General features: G+C 33.4%; 1 protein-coding gene across 1 annotated transcript; it reads right to left on the reverse strand.

Annotated features, from left to right (window-relative positions):
* Positions 1-12,704: 12,704 nt before the first annotated feature.
* LOC107845657 (protein CURVATURE THYLAKOID 1B, chloroplastic) lies at positions 12,705-16,328 on the reverse strand. Its single transcript, XM_016690087.2, has 6 exons — positions 15,788-16,328; positions 13,904-14,034; positions 13,724-13,810; positions 13,546-13,608; positions 13,084-13,121; positions 12,705-12,990 (listed from the first exon to the last, which is right to left on the reverse strand). Exons 1-6 carry the CDS (start codon positions 15,948-15,950, stop codon positions 12,933-12,935), a joined length of 540 nt encoding a protein of 179 aa, XP_016545573.1. The 5' UTR covers positions 15,951-16,328; the 3' UTR covers positions 12,705-12,932.
* Between the last annotated feature and the right edge of the window lie 10,603 nt (positions 16,329-26,931).

Consider the following 26,931-nt stretch of genomic DNA (forward strand, 5'->3'; position numbering starts at 1 on the left):
AAATCTCGTCATATAAGATGAAGACACATTAAACAACTTCTCTCTAGTGGAATTATCACTATAGACTATGTAAAATCAAAGGATAATGTGTCAGATCCACTTACAAAAGGCCTATCTAGAGAAGGAATAGAAAGGACATCCAAGGGAATGGGTTTAAGGCCTAGGACAAGTTAGCATGGCGGTAACTCTACCTAGCAGACTGGAGATCCCAAGAGCTAGGTTGAAGGAGATCAAACAAAATTGTGTCTGGCAGGTTCAACATTGTCAATTACCCAACTCATTCTCATAATGTAGACAATGTACAGTAAACTAGGATAAGACTTAAGAGATGGTGTTTGATAAAGAACGTGATATTCTTGAGCATACAGTGATACTCAATTGGGTAAAACTGTGGCTTAAGTGGTGTCACTGGTAATATACGGTTGCATTGTCTGAGAAGGTATCCATAGATGAGATGATGGATGTTCCTATGTGTAGCACGACCTGGAAAAGATCAAACAAAAGTGAAAAATCTTTTAATGATTATCTAAATTTGGCAGATTTGATCAAATAGTTTAATCTACAGGATTGAACGTTTAAAAATCACCTATGCGAGGGGCGAAGTGGAAGCCTCTTCAAGGAGAATATTAGTAAAAGCCTATTCTCTAAGCTCTTATGAAACCGAAACGTGTTCATGGCTGAAAAGAATAAAATCGTGAGAACCATAAATGTTAAAAGACTGGTTGTGTGATATGTATTGTCTAGGTGTAAATTAAAGCTCGACGGTTCAAAGATATCAAATCTACCGATTGACCGAGTGCATCTGATGCATGTTCACTACAGAAAGTTCAAAGGAAAACGCACTTATCCAGATGCAATCGTTCTTTGCTTGACGATCACATACTTGTCCGTAAAAATTTTACGAAAAATAGCCATTCCCTATTTATGTGGGGGATTTTTGGGTTCATAGTATATGAAAGAAGTGTGAATGGAGAAATAGAGAATAAAATGATGGAGGGAAAGGAGACACTAAAATGAAAAGTGTACTCCCAAATTAGAAAGTTTACTCTTTCTCACACATTGGTGGAAGAAGAGAACTTGAAAGTGTTTATAATCAAGAACACTTACTCCACATGGCAAGTGAGGCAAGAAATAATAGATGTCTCGCGCCGTCGTCGTCGTCGCTCGCTTGGTTCAGCTTCGGATTTAGATTTGGATTTGTCAAATGATCGATCGATAAGATCTATCTTTTTGGACAAACTTTATTTGAATTCGGAAGAATGCTAAGGAAAAATGCAGTAAATTTTTTTTGCAGTATTTCGGACCTCCATTTATATAAACATGCAGTAACAGTTGCACTGTTTCAAGTGAACTGATGCATTGTTTTTGAACTGGTGCTTCAGAAATGATACATTGTTCTGAACTGAGGCTACAGAAGATTGCAATGGTTCGAAATGATGCTTCAGAAGGATGTAATCCTTCAATGAAGCGACACACTGTTTCATAAAATGAGATAACTGTTCAGGAAAAGATGCAATCTTTGATGAACAGACATGAGCTTACAGCAAAGGTGAAACCTTTAGAGTGAACCATTGCCTCTTTCCGGAAAAGGCATGTTATGACTATAAAAACCTGCTTTCTTCCACAGGTTTTGGTACGAAAATTTCAGAATACAAAATTACTTCTTCTCTTCCAAATTACTCTGTCTGATTAATCAAAACGTTCTGTGCGTTCGATGATTTTCCAACCGTTTGAGGTACCGCTACAGTTGGTCTGTTTAGCCATTTTATCCTAGGAGGAAAAATTTCACAACCTCGGGTATAGTGAGGGGAATTATTTTCTTAAGAAAACTCCGTGAATTCGAACGACTTGACTAATTTCTGTTTCATATTAATTTCTGAAAGAATAAAATACACCTCTTGGAAAGGTTATTTTGATCTTGTGTTGAAAGTATTCGATATACTTCATTGTGTTCTTGTTTATACTTGAACTCTAGTTGAAGTTATTGTTCTGCATATACTGATTCTGTGTACCCGAAGTACAAACGAAAATGACAATTATATTTTTGGAAATAGAAATGTCATAACGTGCTTAAGACCATGTCTATAACAGCTATTTCTGAACTAATTACGTCCAAACAGGACCTGTCAATTGTACTTGTCCATAGAGTGTTCTCCAATTAATAAAGGTTTGGTTCATCTGGGAGGAAGCATTACAAGAACAGACGAAGCATGATAAAAAAAATAACTTTTTTTATATCAGCCAACCACTACACGGAGATTTGTTGAAGGCATAATTCAGTAAATAAAAGATGTAATATATCTGACATTTAAGGTTTTAGATAGTATCAGAGTAGATAAAGGGGGTATAGAAGTCTGAAAACATATTTTAATGAATAAAAGTGTGTTCTTTCTTAATGTTTAAGTTGTGTTCTTTCTTAATGTTTAACTTTCAAATAAGATGATCATACAATCCAACAAGATTGACATAGATTGCTACCATATATTTATGGTAGAGATAATGTCACGACCCAAAAATGAAGGTCATGATAGCACTTGTCACGGCGTATCTTAACAAGTAAGCCTATCACCCAAACCGATACAAAAAGAGAAAAAGACAGAAATATCTCGAGGTAAGACTTCTGAACGAAGCCGAAACATATAAGTAATCATAACAATACGAAAAGAACTTATCCAAAATATCAATCATGCCCAAAACCAGGTGTCAATAGTATAAGAACTACTAAACAATCCAAGAGTCAAATACATTGAAAAAATAACCACAAAGGAATAATATCTGTCTGCGAATACTAATAGAGACATAACTACTGTAGAAAGATAGAGGTGAACTTCGGACGCATGAATGTCCAACCGCTACCTTAAAAGCTCTAACAATTGCCCGAGTCAATCAAGCTGAGGCCTACTCGAGCTAGGACCTGCACTGAAAGAGTGCACTAGGAATGAGAACGGTCCACTTATACTCAGTAGGTATTATAGGCCGACCAAGCAAAGTAGTAAATAAAGCATACAAAATATACACTAAGGGCACGTCACCTGCAATCAAAAAATGTCCCACAACAGTAGCCCACACCGCTTGCACTAACAGTTCTAATATATCTCACATATATTGCAACATCACACCAAGATAGAACAAACGTACGTATTATATCACATATAAGAAGAACAAAGGGAACATGCATATACAAGATCATTAAATACAAGTAAATGAAGATACGATAAATACATAGATGACAAGTCAATATGGCAAAACAACACAACATAACACAATAAAGTAAGTGCAATGTATATGATGATAATGATAATGATGCACGAGGTCGTCGCACAACCTTCGGGATCGTCGCATAATCCCCATATACACCTACGGAGGCAAGCCTCCCAACACAGGACCCATGGGGGGTTCATCAACCCGTATACAATCCACATATATCATATCTTCTTTCTGGCATATCCCTCGAAAAGGTGTTATCAAGTGTTGCCATTGTTTCTCAAATGTTATCACGATGGTACTAATGTTTCATGAATGAGTATGATATGAAGATGTAATAATCACAACCAATCACAATGAGTATTTCCACAATCAACTACATGATATATTTTCACAACCAACCATAATGATACATTTCCACAACCACATGAGCCAATATACACTTATTATTTTTATTTTATCTATGAATTTCCATGTCTCATATGCCAATAAAGTATGAATATAATCACAATACACCAATGGTACCACATCAAGCATTTTAACAACAGAATACAATTATTCACGTGTATTCAAGGCTATCAATATCACATAGGAACTCACACGATCACACATATCACATAATATCTCAGTTTCAATAATTATATCACATATAGGCCCCCCACACGGGCACAACACATAAATAGTCATTTTTCATAATTAGTTCTCACCCTTAACATGTATTTTGTATCATCATTTACTACCCAACCCAGTCTGAAAGAACTAAGTCATAACCTACCTCAAAAGTCGAAACCAGTCTACTACACTTTGAACCCACGACCTTACTTTTCACGAACAATCAAATATGAAATCTAGCGTCAAAACAAAACCAACGACACCCATATTGACTATTTTTTTTCCGGGTCAAAAAGGACTCCCGGAATGGATTTTCAAAAAAGAAGGGCAAAATCATAACTTTACTTCAAAAACATGTTCCCCATATTTTAAGGAATCTATAGCTGAAAACCCAAGTCAAATCGAGTCAAAACAAGGTTCAAATTGAAGAAAAAATATTTTTAAGTTTTACCGGGTAAATTCTTGGAAATCTGGGTTAAAATCAAGAATCAAAGTTGTTTAAAGGGTTAGATTAATGAAAAACTAGTAATTATAAGATAAAAATATTATTCAAGTGAAAAGAAGTGAAATTGGGGTTTAAAATCAAGTCCTAAGATTTTTGGGGTTTTGAGAAATTAATCAAGAAATTATCAAGAAAATAACAATTCTTACCTTTAATCCGTAATAAAACCAAGAAAAGGGTGTTAATCTAGCTTCCCAAGCTCTCACAAACTTTACTTTTAAGCTCCCACACTATTTTAGAATTTAACTCCTAAGAAACAAGATGAAAATTGAGCAAAATGGACCCATTTCATTTGCATATATCCGACTCCGAATGAATTCTGGGTACCTTGGCGAATTTTGAATTGACTTAAAAAGAAAAAAAATCAGCTTTTCAGCTTTTTTTTTGTGCAGATTTTCTGCAATATATATATCAGTTTTGGGTCCATTTTGCTCATTTTTCATCTTGTCTCTTGAGGGTTAAATCCTAAAATAGTGTGGGAGTTTAAAAGTAAAGTTTGTAAGATCTTGAAAAGCTAGATTAACACCCTTTTCTTGGTTTTATTATGGATTAAATGTAAGAATTCACTATTTTCTTGATAATTTCTTGATTAATTCTCAAAATTCCCGAAATCCGAAAAATCATAGTAGAAATGAGATTTAAAAGCCGTAAAATCATACCAAATATGCTAACACCCTAAACTCAAAATTTTGGATCTGCTGGCGAAGTCGGATTTTTCATCTGAGGTTGTTTCGATCAAATGTGGGTCCCACACCCATATTTTCAATTTTTCAACTTTTCGATCAATAGGTCGAAATGAGCTCGGGTGCATCGGGACCTGAACCAAAGGTCTACCCAACCTAAAATCGATATTCCAAAGCTGCTAGCGCAGTCCGTTCTTCCATCCATCGAACGGATCAAAATATATCCAAATATGGCCAAAATAAGACTTTCGAAACCATCAAAAACCACAATATTACATAAATGATACCAAAATACATAAAAAAAATCATGTCATTCACTCCCACACCCCAGAAATACCATAATGCAACTATGGAGAGGGATAAAAAAGTAAAATCACACAAAATAATAAATTTCACATATTTCATCAAATTTTTAGGTCGTTATTGATAAGGTAACACTTATCTAACTATGGTTGGTGATATGCCAAATTGAAGCTTTGCAAATTAGTGTTCATTTTTAGCATAATAGTAAGAGGATAGAAAATCATGGATAAGATACATTATATTCTTGATAGTTTTATCTTCTAAAAGGTGATAAGGTGACACTTCCACGCAAAGGCGGATTCAGGACCTGAAGTTTATAGGTTCCTGGTTCCTATGGTAACCTGAAGTTAATTTACAATATTAATTGGTTCAGAAACAAATATTTATAAGTATTTAGAGAATTTTTCAATACATATACACAGGGTATGAGAGAGTTACTGAGCTCGATGAACCTTGAAGACACGTGATTTTTTATCCTCCTCGAATTTTAATTTATTTTTGATATTAAATATTTATATTTGTTATAATATTATTTAATTTCTTATTTTATTTTAATTTTAATAAAGTTTTAGCTAAAAAAATCAACAATTAAATAAATTTAATTTTGAGATTATTTTTTTTATCCTAATTTTAAAAACAATACAAAAATTCAATATATATATATATATATATATATATATATATATATATATACTATTTATTCTAAATTTTAATAAATAAAGTAGTAGTTTTAATTCTATTTTATTATATTTTTTAAATATAAAAATTAATTAGTTATTATTATTTTTATTTATTTATTATTATTATCTTTTATTTAAAAAAAGAAAAATAAAATAAATATTTAAATTTTAAATCTTCCTCCCCTTATCTGATAACTTTAACCGTTCCCCCAAAGAATCCCCTGTTAATAGACTCTTCACCCCCCAAAGAACTTCACCCCCTAAAGAGCAGAGAATTCTACATACAGTCTATCATCAGACACTTTTTATACTACATTAGAGTGAAGAAAAACATAGAGTAAATCAGATCAAGAAAAAGGAAACATCAGAAACAAAAAGAGAAAAAGAAAAAACATTGAAGGTGAAGTTTATTTTGAATTTTCGGTGACAGTGTTTGAATTTTTATTTTAATTTATCAATATGTTTTATCCCATTTTGTACTATTATTTAATAAATTTATTCAATATGCAAAAGTTGATTATTTATGTGAATTCATTATCATAATTATATTGTATACTTTTATCCAAATATGTTTGCTGCTTAAAATAATGAATCAAAAAGTGTATTAGAATTAAAATTTTGTAAAGTGGATATTTAAAAGAAAAGGAGAAGGATCATGAATGTGTTTGTACTGATACATCTACACGATAACACACTGACCGAAAAAGGAGCCCAGAAACCGATGAAACACACATATAATTTAGATAAACAGTAAAACAAAGGAGAAAATAACAGTTTAAGATAAGTTTTCCGGTGAATAATTCACCGGAATCGTTGGTCTCCTCCGACGAACATCACTGTGAACTGGACACCCGTCGCTGGAAAACCCCAAAATCCGTCACCAGATCCATCAGGCGGCACGACCAACGGTCAACAGTTATCATCCGCCGAAGTCCGACCAGCTCTGTTGCTTCTCCGGCCGACGGGAACAACCACTAGTCAACATTGGCTGCCGCCGGCACCACCCTCTTTCCCTTTCCCCACGCCGACGCCTCTCCTCCTTCTTCCTCTTTCCCCATCGCCGACCAGCCACCATGGCTGAGAAAGAGGCGCAACCCACTTCCCTCTCCCTCCAAGTCGCCAGCCATCATTTTCTCTCTCAGATCCGGCCAATTTTTCATCGGATTCGCGCTACCGGCCGGCGATCCCAGCACAGCCACATCTCCCCGTCGCAAATCAACAATTGGCGACCCAAAAATCACTCCCCTTCACGCAAATTTTGACGCCACTGCTTCACTGTCGACGAGCAATCGTCGTCTCTCCGTCCAGTCGCTATTTCCCGTTGATTAGCGTTGCTCTTTATCTTTTTTGTTGCCATAGATGATACGGTTAGAGAGAGAAAAATTGAATACTGAATGTGTATGTGGGAAAAAGGGATTTTTATATTTCTTTTTATTATTGTTTCCTTTTTGAATAAATAGCCAAGCCTCCTTATTTGAATATAATATAAAATTATTTTTATTTAATAATTAATAAAAAATGAAGCATGAATAAATTTGATACTAATAAAATTTATTATTATTTATATTTTTGCTTGGAGTGGGGTATCATATATTTCAAGTTATTTATTTATTTATTTATTTATCTATTTTTGGAATTTATGTTCGAATTATATATTTCGGAGATTTTCATGTTTGATTTGTCTATAATATATGATTTGAATTTATTTAATTTAAAGATATTAAATTTTAAAGATAATATTAAATTTAGCATAATATAGATAAATTTGTGTATTTTACTTATTTTATTATTTTCATTAATAGAGCTTAATAATTATTTATTGATTTAATTAATTATGTTAAATGAATTTTGCTTTAGTTTATTATTAAGATTTTAGGCACATTTTAAATATTCGTCTTAATTAAAGAATGCGGCGTACATATCTTTTCGAGACATTTAAAAATTTACGGATGCAATAATGCACCTTGATAAATATTTTATTAAAAAATATTTTTTATCCATTTGTTTAATATAAGATATATAGACAGATTTTAGATATTAAAAATGAGTGAATTCAGGCCTGCAAACATAGTTTATCCAAAATAGTTAAAGCTAAGATAAGACAATAAAAACGACCGTGCTAGAATCACGGGACTCGAGGGGTACCTCACACCTTTCCCTCGGTCAACAGAATTCCTTACCCGATCTTCTATTTTCGCAGACCATAACAAGGAGTCATTCCCTTTTGATTAGGGATTCAAAAATGTGACTTGGAACACCATAACTCAATTTCAAGTGACGACTCTGTAAATAAAATAATCCCTATTCAATATCGTCACTTTAATTGAAAAAATTCTTTGACTCCAAACCCTTCGAATGAAAAGGGGGTGTGACAAACCCGTAAGTGAATAGGTCATCAGAACACTAGATTGGACAAATAGATATGGTGTCCCTGGGAGCCTCATTAGTGAAGGTCCATCTAAACGTAAGTTTAATAGGTTTTATGTTGTTTTTGTACTCGCACGATAATGTTAATATCACTCCCTTTTAGAAACATGAAATAGAAAGTTGAAAAAAAGAAGTAAAAAGTGTTTCATGGCATTAAAAATAGAAGGTGAAATACAACAAATAGACCCTTAGAATATCATCTTCATTAGATAATTATTAAACTGTGACCATTTGTCCATCTCTGATACCATGCGAAAAGCGCAAAAAAGTTGTAAGGTCTGTTGAGGCTTAAAGTGCAAATAGTGTAGGCTTCAATGAGAAAAAACGCAAACGAAGAAAAAATATAAATATTTATGTTTAGGTCAAGACTAATTAAGTATAAGCATGAATGAAAAATATATGAATAAAGATATTGAAAAACAGTTACGATATTGTCACAACCCGAACTAGGGCCTGACCGTGACGGACATCTCGAACCATGAAGGCCCGAACGTCCTACTCTATCTGATCTGATAATCATGCACAACATTTATATCATAAAAGAAAATGCGGAAATATAATCTGATACGGAAACATGGTCATTAACTCTGGGTTTCAAGACATAAGAAAGAAAACTGCAATTCAAAATATCTGAATAAGATCTGACTCAGTCTGCGAAATCTCTACTACATCTCAAAACTATTCTGAAAACTGGGACAAGGCCCCCAATAGACCAAACAAACGGAATAACATAATCTGAAATAACAAGCCTTCTGAAACAAAAAAGGCTAACCACTAAACGGATCACTTCTCTCTGGAATACTCTACTGATTAGCCGGATCCTTGGACTGAGCCTCCGAACCTGGGAGGTAGGGGGTCAATACAGATGTACTGGTATGCAAAGCAGATCCAAATACTAGTTTATATTCAACATATATGAGAGCAATTTAAAACAGTTCATAAACATATCAGATAGTAAGAAATCTCATGGGCATTTTCGAAAGACTCTGAAAAATCATCTGAACTCCGAGACACTCTTAGATTTACTCCTGCGCTAGGTGGTATACCCTACAACTCTGAAATCCCACGGGCTATATGAAATCCGCCATTGACTTGGCGGGGAAGCCTCCAACCCAAGTTTGTCGCAAGGGGTGGAGTCTCTGACTCAGCTACGCCACATGGCTGTCGCCAGCGTAAAAATAATACACCCGAATTGACAAATCACGGTTTTAGGCTAAGAGTTACTTGAACTCAAACCTTCTTCGGGTAACCACCTAATCCTCTTTAAGCTCAGTTTTAACTCTTTAAAACATGCATACTCTGAAATCAAACTCTGAAAACATACTCTGTTATGGCATACATACTTATGTTATCGTCATACCATTAACTTGCAAGTCACATCTCTGAGCCATTATTAGCATATTACAATCTCTGTTTTCAAAACATAAATTCGGGACCACCATATCAATAAATCATTTCAAAGAACTCTTTCTCTAAAACTCATGTAAACACATGTATGCAACTCTCTTTGTCAAACTTTCAATGATGCAAGGTGGTCAAGTCAAATCTCTTAATCTCATACAAATCTTTCTCTTTTAACAAAATATATTTACATCAAGAAACTCCCTCTCTTAAATCTCTAAATCATGCTCAAAATACTATGGTATTTGAGTAAACAAATGTCAAGCCATAAATCATGCATTTCAAATCCTTCACATTAAGATCATAAACTTAAAGTCATCACAAGAGAGGGATTTCATAAGTTGTGCTCTCAAACAATCTTAAATCTAAATTTTTATACATATACATATACATGTAAATCAATTTAAGGGGGAAAGGCCTAAAGACCAAATCAACAATACAATTAAACATTCATAATGCATAATAAATCATGTATTTCAAAAACCACTTTCTAAATTCATGCTTGATAATCTTTAAATCATGTTCTAGTATTTACAAGCCCATGTAGTTTTTAGGATAAACCCCGCGTACCTCAATTTAGAAACTTGATGGATGATTCTTGAAGCCTACGATTTGGGGATTCCAAATCTTCAATCAATCTTAAAAACCCATGGTTAACTCTTCAGTTATTTGGGTTTTCTTGTTTGAAACCCAAAGGAGTGTTCTAGATGGTTTTTGATGAAAATATCAATAATGAGGTCATTTGGGAATAAATCCCGTGCTTAGGCTGATAAGGGGGTGGAAAATACCCAATATACCCTTAATGAGACGAACTAAAAAATATAACTGGAAGCCCGATTTCATGGGTCACCGCGACGCTCCACAATCGTGGTGGCTCACTGAAAATTGACGAGTGGGATTCTTAAGGTCACCGCGACGTGGAGTCTTCGTGTTGTCCCACTGGTTGGGACCTGGACTTCAGCGCGACGTGCCACAATCGCGCTATGCTACTGGAATTTGACAATTTCTAAATAGGCCCCCTCCGCGACGCACCAAGCACCAAAATAACAGTGTTTTACGACTAGAACTTAAATTAGCCATAACTTCTTGTCCGGGTATCGGATTTGGGCGAATCTTATATTGACGAAAAGCCCATTCAATTTCCCACATGATAAAAAGTTGAAATTAGGGAAATTATATATGGTTTAAACTTTACTCACTTTGGAAGTCAAAAATAAGACTAAATTTATTTGACACAATTCTAGTCATTTAACTCTAAGAGCATATTTCCACGAGTTAATGCATGGACGATTTTTTTTTGCGGGGTGTTATAAATATAGTGAAATATCAATTGATTAGGGTCGCTTCTCTAGAATAGAATCATTAGCAAGGAAAAGTATGCCTTAGAAACTTCATGACGACGGTGAAGCACACATAAAGCGACATGAAGCGCTCAACACATTCGCTTCAGGGTTTAAGCGTGCCTTTGTCAAACCTTGAGCCCATCAAATCTAGAAACTTAAGTTGTCATAGAGAACACACTTTTCAATTACATAATTATATAACGTCTCAACAACTTCTTGCTTCATACTCGTGGGAAAGAAGTTCAAAGCATATATTTGTGAGTTAATGATGTTGTTGGTTCATAGTTTTGAGGTGGACACTCCAGCTAGCTCGTGTATGCTTGTGTGTTCATAATGACAATGGTTTTTGGCTCAAGGGTAAAGATCCAAACAACTGAAATATGTACGAAAAATAGGAGCGGGCATAAATAGTGAAAAACCGCACAACCGAATTAGTTCGGTTCCAATTTGGTCTCAGTGTTACTGTTTGTACAACTTTGGTAGTCGATTCGATTCCAATTCTTCGGTTAATATAAGAACCGAAATTTGCTCGTCTCAGTCTCTTTTTTCTTCCTCCACGCATAAATTGCACTACTGTTTTTTTGACAGTTCAGAATTTAAAGGTGTCAAATGGGCGAGTTATTGACCAGCCCAAAAAAGCTACTTGGGCTGAAATGGGCTAAATTGTGGGTCACAACCCAACCAGCCCAATTGTACCTCTTACAAAGTTTTTCAGATGAAGATGCTCTTTCATTTCAGCAAAAACCATACTTACACCCACTACACTGCCCCCCCACCCCACCCCCACCCCCACGCCACCCCACCCAACCCCACACCACACACACACACACTCTCTCTTATCCAGATACAAACAAGTGAGCATCAATTTGAATCCACCTGGTCGATGCTTTACCATTAACACCTACTTAGACAACTATAACAAGTCTCCACAAAGATGGCAGATACTCCAAAGATGTCCTCTTTTGACAATCTCCTATCAGTCCAGACTATAAATAACATAGTGCTATCAGCATATGTATGGGAGTAATGGGCAAATTTCACACAGTTCCACATCTGTATTTACAGTTCAACAAAGGAAACCTTCCATCTAGAGCACTATATTATTTGATAGTCAGCCAATCACAGGAACAAGGATAACCATAGTTCCGACAAGAAGTCTTCATAAAATTCACCAGCTGAAATTGTGGTGCATATGTGTCAATGACATGTTGAGTTTCCATACCGAGGAACTGAACTGAAATAGTTTCAGTTTGGTATTCCATATGTACCAGTGAAGAACCGAAAGCCACCCTAACAGGTAAAAGATGACATTGTTGCTGCACTGGTTTGCTGCCAATTTAAGAGAGAATGTGCAGAGATACCATTTGGATTTACACGTTTGTTTTTCTGTTTGGTCTGCAAATTGATGGAAAGATCTATGACTGTTTATTAATGTTCTGCGAGGAGTTGCCTCAACGATTTAGATGTATAATTTTGGACTAACATAACCATTAGAAATATGCTCTATTGTACAAATTATATTAAGCAATTTAATTACCAAAGGCATGGATTTACTTGACAGCATTGATAAAACATATTGAAGGTGAGGAAATGAAAAGACAATGTACAGATGAGCACATATATAGACATAGTTCAGTTGGGTTTTATTCTGTTAGAATAAAAAGACAGCAAAAGAATGAAGCAGAGTTTACAGTTTGAAGAGCAAAGCTGCAAGATTGTTCAACTGCAATCTATTTTGACCATGTCTCTGCAGCAGCATAGGGACTCTGTTTCCTTTTTAGCTGCTCCCAAGAATATCCTGGTACAAATCCTTGATCTTTGCTATCAAAGCTTCTCTGTTAGCAGCAAAAGGTAATAAGAAAAGAGGTAAACTAGGATGAACACAAAGGTAACTTCCACTAGTTCATATACAAAGAAATGGGAATCACCTGTCGGGTTTGAAGATCAAGTTCTTGTAGGCAAACCACTGCAGAGGAAGGGTAGATCCCAAAAAAAAGTGTAAATGAGTTCAAGATAACATGGTGATCGGCTACATAGTGCAAAGCTTAACCAAAGAAGCATTGATGAAACCTGATGCTAATGCCTATGCAATATGGTTCAGAGAAAGGATTTAACTTAAGCGTAAGGTTTATTTTTTTACCTATCAGTGTAAGTATTGGTAATAGCAGATCACGTACTTTGTTTTTCAAGTTGCTAAACACATTATAGAGACCATCATGCTGACTAATAAATTCTCGATATTGTGAAAACTTGACAGTCTTAAGTGTATATAAGTTAAAATACCAAAAGTAAAGGCTAAAAGATCTAGGAGGAACTAATTTCCAGAGATCTTTCAACATTTGAGAAAACACATACAGTGTAGTATAAGAGTGATAAATATTTCAACTTACACCAGTGTAACCAATTCCTACAAGCTCAAGGACACCAGGAATCAAAGGAAGCCTGTCAATTGCCTGCCACAATTAAGCAAGTCCCTTTGTCAAGTTTGCAATAGTTTCCAATACCTGTACAAAAATGGAACTAAAAGATGTCCTAAGTAAGCAATTAGTAGCTAGTAAGTAGCAGTACCGAGATCACTCCAGTGGAGCTCCAAAGCAGAATAAATGCAGCAACACCCAACGAACTGACTGCGTACTTATCATCAACTTTGTCCCACTGAAAGAAGAAATCAGATAGGCATCAAGATTTTGGAGCAAATCAAGAACCAAGTAAAGTTGAAAAAGCTAGTAGTATGTCTTATCTCCTTACAGCTTCTTGAATTTTTTGGACAAGCTCTGATGGCAGCTCAGTGGTTGCCGTTTCAGCTGTTGTGGGCTCTGCTGTGACAACTTCTCCAGTTGATGTTGCCATTGAGACCACATTCCTTGCCATCTTTCTACCTGCATCACGGATCATCCACATCAAAGAAATTACAAAGGTATTAAAGAATTTGAACATCCAATGCAAAACCTTTAGCAATGAGTGAGCAGAGTAGCCAATATTCTTTAACAAAAGACACTATTAGCTTTTAGTATAAAGTGCGAGTTACTTCCTCCATTCTAGTTTACACACATTTTCTTGAATCTTTGATCTGCTACATTACAACTTTACAAAGTTCAAAGTATATCTTTAACTATGTTTTAAGGTTACCCGTTTCAAACAAAAAAAACTATGTTTTCGTCACTGTAGTATAGTATAACATAACATCTTATACTATGTTTTCGATGGAGCATTCCATACAGCAGACAAGCTACTTTCTGATTATATGATTGAAAGATCATCTATCTATTCTATAGTCGTAACCATAATTAGACTAGCACTCCCTTGCCGTTCAATCAGAATACCTAGTTGTAAGATAGTTTACTGTTTATTATCTAAGTCATGCCTTGGTCAGTGAATATTAAAATATTTTTGGCAAATCGACGTTTGTATCACTCTTTTATGCATAACTTCAACTTTAAGTGGAAATGGATCAACATAACCTTTTACAACTTAAATTCAAAAATTGGCCCTACAAAAATATCGTGTTTGAATTTTGAATCTCTTCTGTGTAAATATAAAGATCGCCTTTGGAGATTCAATATAAAACTAAAAAAAAATGTAATGGACAACAAGATCAGTGGATCGCACCTTTAACTTAAAAGTGTTTCAAATGAAATAATGGATATCACTCACAAAACTGTAACCTTCGTTACCAAGTGAATTTTCATGTCCAAACACAATTTTAACTATTCAAATTAAGAGCCAACATTCAAGATGATAGGCCACCATAAGGTCTCACATTCAAATGCCAGTGCTATCCCAAAAAGAATGACTTTTTCTATATTTAGAAAGATTGTCAATTTCAACATACTATGTGGCAAGTATATGAGTACAAGATTTAAAAGACTATATGTCTCCCTTTATTTTTTGAACTCCATGCTGATTCAAACTAAGAAACTTAAATTGAGACAGAGGGAGTTGATGATTTATATCTATTCAATTCATAGTTACCTCGATAGGAGGCAACATCAGTGAATTAGTCAAGGTGTGCATAAGTCAGTCCGAATATCATGATTATAAAAAGGGAAGGAAATAAGTGGACGGAAGGTGTACATATTTGTTAGGACTAAAATAACAAGGTATTATTCAGAAGCTAGTAAAGCAATTCACTAAAGATAATAAATAAGAAAACAAAAGAGACACAATAATTTAATTGGTCTGGTCAATCCACCAACATCCATAGGCGGAAATGAGCAACCCATTGTATGAAAGAAACTACAAAATATAGAAAAAAATAAACCTCACAAAATTCACTACTCAGTTATGTTGCTTGGACTCTGAAAAAAAAAAATGTCACTGGGTGGTGTCGGATCCTTCTATTTTTGGAGGATCCAACACGGATACGACAACATTTTTGGTGAGCCCGAGCAACTTAGTAACTCAGAATATAAAGAGGTTCGCAGAAGTGGCAGCAGCGTAACAACACTTTTGTGTGTCACAAATTCTCTTCCTAAACAACTCTCTCAAAGCTTTTATGACTATATTGTGGACGTTACCAAGTGAGACGAAATGAGCCAAATATGATTTGAAAAAAAAACTCAATTATGATAAAAAAAAAAAAAAAAATCAAGGCAAACAAGCAACATCATCCAGAGTTAGAATGTTACTTACAGTAAGCAGTGGCTCTGGCAGCACGGCTTTGGACAGCAGGCGGCGGCGGAAGGGTGGGCAAGGTGACACATTGGGAAGATGCAGCGGCGGCGGACTGACGAGTTGTCTTGCCGTCGACGATTGTTGAGGAGAGAGAAAGTGATGAAGAAGTTGTTGAGGCCATTGATGATTCTCACTTAATGAAAAATACTCCTGACTAAGCAAGAGGAAATAAAGTTATTTCCAAAACAAATGGCCAAAATTAAAATTTTTAGAAGAAAATATCTATTTTGAATTATTCTGTTGATGGTTTTTTTCCTGAAAAATTAGAATTTGGGATATTTTGTTGAAAATGGGTGGAGATTTTTAATAGTGAAGTGTAAGATTTCTTGGACTTCCCAAAAGTATTAAGAACCACCCATTTGTGGCTTTATAGGATGAACCCTATCATCATTTGCCTTGTTTATTATCCATCTGGACATTACTGACATGACTCTTTGGATAGGGAGTTTATGGTGCTATTTCATTGGACTTGTGAGTTTTGGCCTTGGTTAAGTACTTGGGTTTAACTTGAGAAATGACCCTCACACACTCTTTATATGGTGGTTTCCGTGGTATGATTATTAGGGGAATTATGTTTGTTGCTGTTATTTCTTGATATGATATGATTTAATTTTATGATTTAGTAATTATAAAATTTTCAATTTATATAATCATCCATTTGATGGTATCTCATGATTTGTTATTTTTTTTTCAATTATATTCTTATTTAATATTATATAATCCTATAATAAAATACATAATCTCGAAATAAAATAATAATTTTGGATAAAATTTTAGGTGTCTTGTTTGATTTTCAAGTTCGAGATAACTTATTTCGGAATTAACAAATAGTACCATGATAAGTTATCCCATCCTCTGATTGGTATAAATAATCCCAACATAATTTATCTTGAGATAAAGCCATAAAATGACAATCTACCCTCCAAACCCTTTTGATTATACAACAACAACATACCCAATGTATTCTCATCAGTACGGTCTCGGGAGGATAAAGTGTATGCAATCCATACCATTACCTTAGATGAAGTAGAGAGGCTATTTCCAATAGACCCCAGCTCAGGACAGAAACCCTTTGATTATCACTTTATATATACCCTTTGATGAGTTCAAACATTACACTAAATAAGATATTTACTTAAATAATAAAGATCAATATAATAATTAAATTTAATATCTTTTGAGTATGTAAAGATGGAGAATTTATTTATTAAACATAACCTTTACCAAAAATATTTTTAAAAGTCGATCGACATTCATCTACTATCTGTAAATTGCAACAAAACAATACAATGATAGAGATATCAAAATAATACAACTAAATCTAATCTTTGCTCATAAAAATTTTCTCAAAGTCATCCGACACTCATCTACCACTGTAAACAATAACAAAATAATATGATAATAGAGATATCAAAATAATACAACTAAACCTAACCTCTATACAAAAAAATTCTTCAAATCCGACCAACATTTATCTATCACCTGTAAAATACAACAAAATAATATGATAAAAGTGATATCAAAACTGTACAATTACACTTAAATTTTACACACAAAAATTTTTCAAAGCCGATCAAGATTCATCTCCGAACTGTAAACTACCATAAATTAACAAACTAATAGAGATATTACGATAATACAATTAAATCTAATCTTTACCTAATTTTTTTTAAAGCCGACTCACATTCATCTAGCATCTGTAAATAAAAATAAAACAATAAGATAATAAAGATGTTAAAACAATACAATTAAATCTAACATTTACACAAGAAATTCTTCAAAGCCAACCGACATTCATCTACGACCTGTAAACTATAAAAAAATAATATAATAGTAGGAGTCCCATATATTTTAGAAAGTACAGTAGAAAAGAAAATATTAATTAATTCTCCTACCATATATTTTAAGAGTTTCATATATTTTAGAAAGTCTAGTTAATATAATAAAAATAATTAAATAATAAATTAAAAAATAATGAAAAGATAATTTTATCTGAAAAAGAGTCTTTTAGTGAAGGACAAAAAGTTCAAATCACTTTTCTAATGGTCTTCACACTTTTAATATATTATTTACCAGACGTGGGTTGCATGTATATATCAAATCATGTTCTAATATAACGGTATTTTTAGTTAAATCTATTTCAACTTCTTTGTACACTAAAGTTAACACAATCTAATCGGCTATTTATAATACAATAGATCTCATTTTATGTTGTTAACAAGAACACAATATTTATATTTTATTAATTTACGACAAAATTAAGTGAAAATAAGTTTGATAAAGAAGAATAGAATAATAGAATAATTTACGACAAAATTAAGTGAAAATAAGTTTGATAAAGAAGAATAGAATAATAGAATAATATAAGTTATGTTTTATTTTGTTTTATATTTCCATGAATACTGTTAGTTGAAACATACAATAATTTTAAACTATCTAAAATCTTTCGCTTGCAGTATTTATTACTATTATTTTAATTAGTATATTGAAATACTTCTATTCATTGAATAACCGAAATATTACTATTTGTGGCAGCAGAGGAATCAAATAAATTTAGTAGAAGTTCACAAAAATAAAAAATCACTGAATGCCCTGATAATTTTTTATGAAAAAACTAATATAATGGAAGTTCATTCCAAACAAATATCTTATTGTAAAATTGTTATTAACAAAGCACCAACCTTAAAAGTTCTTTCCAATCAAATTTAAACCTTCAACTAATACATTTGGACCTCTTTATAACGGTCCATCATATAATAACAATAATTCATTATAATTTTTTATTTTTTTAAAATTAATTTTTCATGTTATATTTACTTCTCTCTAACAATAATGACGTTTATTGTAGTGATACATTCTTTGTAAAATTACCTCTCCATAACAACATACTCAAATATATGTAATATTAATATTTTCTGCAAAATATACTAAATGCTGATGAAGAGCCTCAACTTACTACTATTAGGGTGAAATAAAATAGTCAACTGTTAAACTCTTAAACAATCTTCATAGGAAATCGATTAAATGCCTTTTTGTTGAAAATTTGAATACAAATCTTTGTCAATTCAGTCAATATTTTGTTACTAAGAGATTAATAAGAATTTATGAAAAAACTTAAAATTATAAAATTCTTACATTAAGCTCAAAGTATTTAAACTTTCGATTAATTTTAAATGCTTATGTACATTGGTTTTAATTATTTTTGGGTCCGGTGTATCTATTTTTTTTTTTGCCCGGGGGGGGGGGGGGGGAATGTATTCATCCTTTACAAGCATTTTGTTTTTGTTTATAGCATAAAAAGTTAGATATTATTTTCATATTTTTATTTGAGAAAATAGTCAATTACTCCTTCAACCCTTAGTCGAAATCTCAACTACACACTCAACCTTTACTAAAGTCCCATTACCCCCTAAATAATTTTTAACTGTATTTTATACCTCTCTCATTGCTGACCTGTCAATTTAAACTAAACAATAACTCATGCGTGTATACACGCGCCTGGGCTCACTCTTATTTTTTCACTTTCTTCCTAAAACGAAATAGGCCATTTCCATGGATAACACACAAATGACACGTCTCTTAGCTCTCTATACACACAATGATCATCTACAACACAACACACAACTCTCTATACACGCACTCACCATTTACAACACAACACACAAAAAGACGCACACAATACATAGACTACTACACACAGCCAAACGTGAGAGATGGGAGAAACAGTGAAAGAAAAGATGGAGAAAGGGGGAGAAGAGAGAAAAACAGAGAGGGGAGGTCCATTGGGGGAAAAACGGCTTCTTTTTCTCATCTTTCGCCGGCAAAATTTCGCCGAAATAACTCCGACGAAATCACCTTTTAAATTCAAATCACCACCAACTTATTTTTTTCATTTTCTCGGATCAAATCCTGTCAGAAAATAATCGAAAACACCAAATTAGCGATGAAAATGCCTGAAACAAGCCCATCTCGCTATAAATTCACTAGTTCCGTCGAAATCTATTGAAAAACGAACGGAACAGATCTGTTCGCGTGTGAAATTCGGTATGGGTTGTTCTTGATTTCATAGGTTATTAAAGAAATGAAATAGGTGTAGACAAGTTTTTCTGCAATTTGAAAATTAGATGAAAATTCTTTGTGTTCATTTATTATGTTGACAAAATAGTGATATTGCAGTTGAGTAGATCGAAGAGAAGAAATCTAGCATTTAACTAGTCAGATTTTGCAATTATGGTGAATTAGAAATCCTTCTAGCTGCCATTATAGCAACTTCTTCAATTTAAACGGTGAAAGAGATGAATTCATTTTGTAGTGATCAGCATTGCCACAATACGCGCAGACATGTTTGGAGATGAGATTTGACGTTTAGAGATGAAGAATTCTGTTGGGCCTTTTATTAATTGGAGAAGACAAAATTAATTAACAATTAAAAATAATGACGTGTATTATACACTTGGCACTTAAAATAATAATTTTAAAGGATTAATTCTTCAACTCATGTGCCTATTGGGGGTGTTCTCACCTCCAATGACAGGTCAACAATGGGAGGGGTATAAAATACAGTAAAAAAATTGTTTAGGGGGCAATGGGACTCTAGTAAAGGTTGAGTGTGTAGTTGGAATTTTGACTAAAGGTTGGAGGAGTAATTGGCCATTTTCTCTTTTTATTTATAACAGTTAAACATCAAATGTTATTATACATGTATAACAACACCTTTTTAAAGTGATCATGAATTTTTTGGACAAGAACTTTCATTAGATAGAGGTTTGATTGTAGTAAGCATTTTGTCGACATAATTCACTTAGGAGTTATGAGTAGATATTGAAAATGCAATGTAGATTACTATGTGATGTACTAATGCCTAATTAAATAGCTAAATGTATGTAGTTGAATTTAGTTGTAATGAGGAAGCACTCCTATTTTGTTGGGTATGAATTGTCCGATTATCAAGGGCAACACATTCTTTGTGAGTTGTGATAAAGTCCAATATTGAACTTACATGTGATATTGATTATTGGCCTAAACATCAGCAGTAAGCAGTATTTCAAGTATGAATTATAATATTTATGAAATAACAATCTTATGCAATTAATAGGGGCCTAAAATAACAAATTCCCTTCTTTATCTTAATAGTTATAACTTTCACTAATCATGGCTGTTCACAAATAAAAGAATATCTTCAACTTATTTTTATAGACAATTTACCTTTACAGATCCCTATGAATCCTCTTCATAAGCCAAACATTGAAATCATCGTAGTCTTGCAAACAATATAGAAACGAATATATTATAACAAACTCATTTTTCTGGATAATGAGAAGAAGTTTGAACAAGAAAATGTAACTTTAAGAGTATTAATTAAATCTCCATATAATAGTTATTCGTTATAACGATATTTTACTATAACGACATGATTTATTCTAGAATCGATTTTGTGTGTTACGATATTATATTTTTCTATAACAACATTCAATCTATAACAATAATGACATTCCTTATAGTATACTCATTCATAAGTTATACCCAAATATTTTTTAATAATATATTGTAAGAAATATATTAGCTATACAATAAGATTTTTCATCCTCATGCAGTAAATATCTATATGGATAAAACTATATTTAATTGGTGTCCATCGATTATAGTCATAACTTTACCATGAAAAGCAACTAATGTTTATCTTTTTTTACTTTCAAACTCCATTTAATTTTGTAGACTTTAATTTATAATAGCTAAATGAAATCTAACGTCACCATATACATATGTAACATTGCCTTGCCTCACTGTTATAGCTATAGAACTTTCAGACAAATATTGTCACTATAAATAAATTTGACTGTATTATTAACTGAGTAAGATTTTTTCTCAATTTAGTCATTAGTATAAGGTCAATTTCAAAAAGGCAAAATATGAAAGCATTGGACCATTCCTATATATATTTTAATTTTTGATGTGAATAAACTGATGGTTGGTAATTTAATTGGATTTTTTTCCTTTCCTTGTTTTATATATCAATATTAACTTAAGTATATTTTTGCAAAAATAAAGATCGCTATGTAAAAGGAGATTTCATACTGAAAAATTGATTGCATTCATACATGACTTTATTCAATATCATTTATAATTTACACCAAAGGAAAATTAAATAAGGAGAGAAAAAAATTATACGCAAAAAATATAGAGAAGCATGCACTCAATTCATAATTTATAAAATAAGATCTATTCATTTTATTAGGTAATGAAACAATCAAATCAATATATTTATTTCATTATTATTAATGACAACATGTAATATTGTGAAGAAAAGTTTATAACTAATATATATTGGTGCAAAAAAAAATACAATACTATGGATGAAAGTTTAAAGCAACAAATTAAGCCGATCGAATAAGCGACCAATGACTAAATTTTCCTTCAATCTTAAAAAATAAAGCACCAAAATATCTCGGAACAAACTAAATTGATCGAATATCGACAAACTGAGAACAAAATCACCATGATTGATAACCTCTAATCAGTTAATTAGATAGTAATAATTTCTAAGTAAATAAAAGTGAACTCACAGGCTAATTTATTGAAGATAAATATCGACAAGGTTTTACCTGAAAAGAATAGTTGAATCAAATAAAATAGTAAAATTGAAACTTTTACGATCAAGAGAAAAAAGTGAAAGATGGCAATGCTTGTTTAGAGTGGGTGAAAAAACTGAAGAAAGAAGATGTGTTTACTATTTAGTGAAAGAATATTAAGGGCCAACATGAAGTTAATCGTAAAGTTGAACGCTGAGGAATAAAGCCATGAAAAATTTGATGTTTTAACATTGAAACGAATCAGTGCAACTCTTTGTCGAGATGCCTAAAGACGTAACCACTAAGGCATTGGTTGTTCTGTAGTGCGTTGCTTTTCAAGTAGGGTATATTTAAGTTTTAGAAGGGTAATTTCATAATGTCGAAATAATTAAATACACACTTTTCATATTGTCACTGTAAAAAGAATGAATGTACTTAAATAAATTACAAATTAGAATGTTAATAACTGAGACCATTACCTGAAATTTTACCGAGTAAGAATTTTTTTTCAAAGGTTAACCTTCTAAAAGATGTACCTATAAGAAAATCTCTTGGCTACAAATAACTTTTTCAAGCCAATATTTCATACTCTTTCTCTAAAATTGGATAAAAAAGTTGCAGTGCAAAAATACAACTCCCAAATATTCTAAGTAATAGAGAATAAATACATCTGGATGAAAAATATTTAAGCTCTAGAAGTTGTGCATGCATGCACTTCAATATTTAAGCCAATTGGTTCACACGTGTTGAAATTTCATTTTGATGTGAATATTAAACAGTCTAAACTAACAAATGACATTACAAATGACTCATTTCTGGATATTTTAAATGTGTCCACTATTGTCATGATCTCTTTCATTATAATATGCAAGTGGTAGTAGAAAGAGAACCCAAGAATTTATAAGGAATGAGTGGTGGTGAGTTGTGACGAAGAAATATGAGGGTTGAGTATGTGAGGCTTCTTGGGGGTTTGGGCTGTAGGTGATAAAAGAGTTTTAAAATAAGGTGTAAGTGACACAAGTCTTAATAATTGAGTAGAGGTAATAATTACTTTATTATGGATTAAGAAAGTTTGGTAAGTTTGAGAATAGCCCACAAGTTTTTAAATTTATACTTTGATCCAAATGTTTACCTAATAAAATGAAAAATAGAGGGAAAAAGATGTCTTTCTCTCTCTTCTCATTCATTGTTGTTTTCTCTCTCTTAGCGATTTTTGTTGTTCATTGTTGATGCTCCTTTATTTATCATCTTCTGTTTCATTATCATCATCTTCTACTTCATTATCATCTTCATCTTCTTCTTGTTGACCATTGTCATTGTTATTGTTGTTGTTACCACTACTGTTGCTATTTGACCAATTTCTAAGGTCAAATTTTGTTTCGTACATCACTTTCCACTTTGGCATTACTTCATAGGAGACTTTGGTAAGTCAAATTATGATTTTTAGTTGAATTTTTTATCTGGGTAACTGCTATTGTGCTGTTTTTTCAATAATGGATAGAACACAATCATGAATCTAACATAAGATCCATCTATTTAAATAGATAAATCATCTGTTGTAACAGATGAGACATCTGTTTCAATGGAAGACTGATGTGTTGGATTCATGTTTACTGTTCTATAGGTCGTAACATGAATCGAATAGATAGGTCATCTAATGCAACAGATGATTTATCTGTTTAAACATATTAGTTACCTGGTGCAACGTGATAAATATCTATTGCAACAGATTATTAATCTGTTGCAATAGAACCTGAACTCGATTCCAACAGACGTGTTGTATGTTGCAATAAGGTAAATATTTGTTACAACAGATTATTAAACTGTTGCAACCGAACCCAAACTCGATTCTAACAGATGGTAAATATCTGTTGCAACATATTAGTAACCTGTTGCGATAGAACCTGACCTCAATTCCAACAGATCATAGTCTGTTGTAACAAGTAAGTCATCTGTCGCAACAAGTTAATTATATATTGGAACATGTCACTCATCTGTTGGAATCAACTTAAAAGGTGAGTCAGTACTGTATCATCAATCCCAATAGATATATAGTCTGTTGCAACATATGTTTCACCTTTTACAACAGATGAATCATCTGCTGAAATCAGTTTCAGGAACATAACATGAATCCCAATAGGTAAGTAATCTGTTGCGAATGATTACACATCTGTTGGGATTTATTTACGGCATTATGAAATCACTATTTACTTTTTTTAACAAATGACTTTATTTAGGTACCACTAATGGAGGGATCAATGACAATAGGGGTAGATTATCATGGTCAATGGATCGAGAAGAACAATCGATATGTATGGCGTTAGAACGAGGGTGAAATGCTAGAGACGATAGCTATGACAGTCCAAAGAGATGTTTCGTATGATGATTTTGTAAACTTAATCATCAGTTATTGTGAAATGAATTGCCAGTCGGAAGAACTTGTCATCAGCTACATGCACAGCTCCTTTGAAAATAAGAGGGTACTGTCTTTCACGATAACCGATCAGGTTTGGTTACGTATTTATCTTAGTGATTCATCCAGGCTGGTGTTAAGGGTGTATGTGGTTGAAAAGATGAGAGAGAATGAGAACCAGAATGTATAAGAAGAACAACAATAAGACATCTTTGATGATCGGTTAGATGATCTAGACATAAATAGTCCAGATGATGATCAAACACCTACGCTCGTTGATGCGACCAATATGATGTGCAGTTCTTATCAATTGACATAGTCTGGAAATCTTCAAGACGACAGGATCTGTTTTTTTATTGGAATGTCATTCAAGGACAAGAATGAACTATCTACCACTTGGTTTATTTCTTGCTTGAAAAAAAATTTCAGAATAAAGAAGGTGATTATTTGAGCAGTGTCTTTTACTTCAAATGTGCTAATTCGAACTGCAAGTGGTGGTTGAGAGTGGTGAAGTACGCAAGTTCTGACAAATTCATCATTCATAAACATGAAAAGCATCACACATGTGGTTCGGAGCATATCTCAGGCCAAAATCCTCACGCCACAGCAAAGGTCCTCGGTGAATATTGCAAGAGTAGTTTCCCCGATGGCAAAGGATCTTCAACATGGGTTATGGCCAATCAACTCCTTACGAAATTAGGTGTCCTGGTTAGTTATTGGAAGATATATACATCCATGGGGATTGCAAAGGACTTGGTTAGGGGGACACTCGAGCATGGGTAAGCAGTCCTGGATGCCTACCGTTACATAATTAAGTCCACAAATCCCGGAAGTAAGATGACATTCCATCTTGATGAAAACGGAAGGTTCAAGTACTTTTTTGTATCCTATGGTGCTTGGATTCAAGGTTTTCAACATTTGAGAAAAGGCATAGCCGTCGATGGTACCTTCTTGAGGAGCAGGTATAATGGAGTTCTGCTAGCGGCGGTGGTGCAGGATGCGGAGAATCACATCTTTCCTGTCTCTTTTTGTGTAGCGAATAAGGAATGTGATGCCTCTTATGGATTTTTCTTAACAACTGTGAAGCTGCATCGAAGATACCGAAGAGTTGTGTTTTGTATCGGATAGGCATCCAAGTATTCAAAAGATGGATTCACGTTTCCTCACTTCAGCTTACTTTGGTTGTTGCATCAAGCATCTTGGAGAGAACATTCAGACCAACTATCACAACGAAAGGGCTGTGACCCTTTTTATAGAGCAGCTAAAGCATATAGTAGAGAGGAGTTTTTAGATCATTTTAATCAAATAATAGATGTAAATCCCAAGGTAGCAAAATTTCTCGTACGTGTTGGTTTCGAGAGATGGACCCGAGCATTCTGTCCGGTAGATAGGTACATTCTTATCGATTTTAATATCTTGTTTGAGTTACAAGTTTAGTATGATGTCGTACTAAGTGATTCTTTTATATAGGTATAATATTATGACATCAAACATAGCTGAATTGGTGAATTCATTATTTGGCGATGAAAGAGAATTTCCCATCAAGGCTATGTTTGAAAAAATAAGCCAGAAGTATGGCAAATTTTTTAATGAAAGGCATGTGCAGTTCAAGTTCCCAAAAGAGAATCCGATTTATTCTCGAAAGCGAAAAAATAATATCAACGAACGTTAGTTTGGGGAATAAGTTATTACCTCATAAAATAGCAGATTACAAATTTAGTATCATCGGTCATGGTGTTGTTGCCACAGTTGATCTTTAAATAAGATCTTGTACGTGCAGAGTTTTTGACTTGAGCAAAATACCCTGTCCACATGTTATGGCAACGCTTCGAGCTCAATACGATCATAAATATGGAGATGAAATTTATGAGCACTCCTTTCAATATTATTCGGTGGAAAAATATGAAATGGCATATAGTGGGCATATTACTCCAGTGCCTCTCGAAGAATCTTAGGTTGTTCCTACAGAGCTTATAGGGAGATTAATACCTCCTCCATACATTGACCTAAGCACTATAAAATTGGGAAGAAAGCCATATAAGAGGTGGCGTGGAGTCGGAGAATCATTTTCATCAAGAAGAAACAAGTGCTCCGTATGTAAGCATGCTGGCCACAAAAGA

Source organism: Capsicum annuum, chromosome 10, assembly GCF_002878395.1.
Source record: "Capsicum annuum cultivar UCD-10X-F1 chromosome 10, UCD10Xv1.1, whole genome shotgun sequence".
NCBI classification, from domain to species: domain Eukaryota; kingdom Viridiplantae; phylum Streptophyta; class Magnoliopsida; order Solanales; family Solanaceae; genus Capsicum; species Capsicum annuum.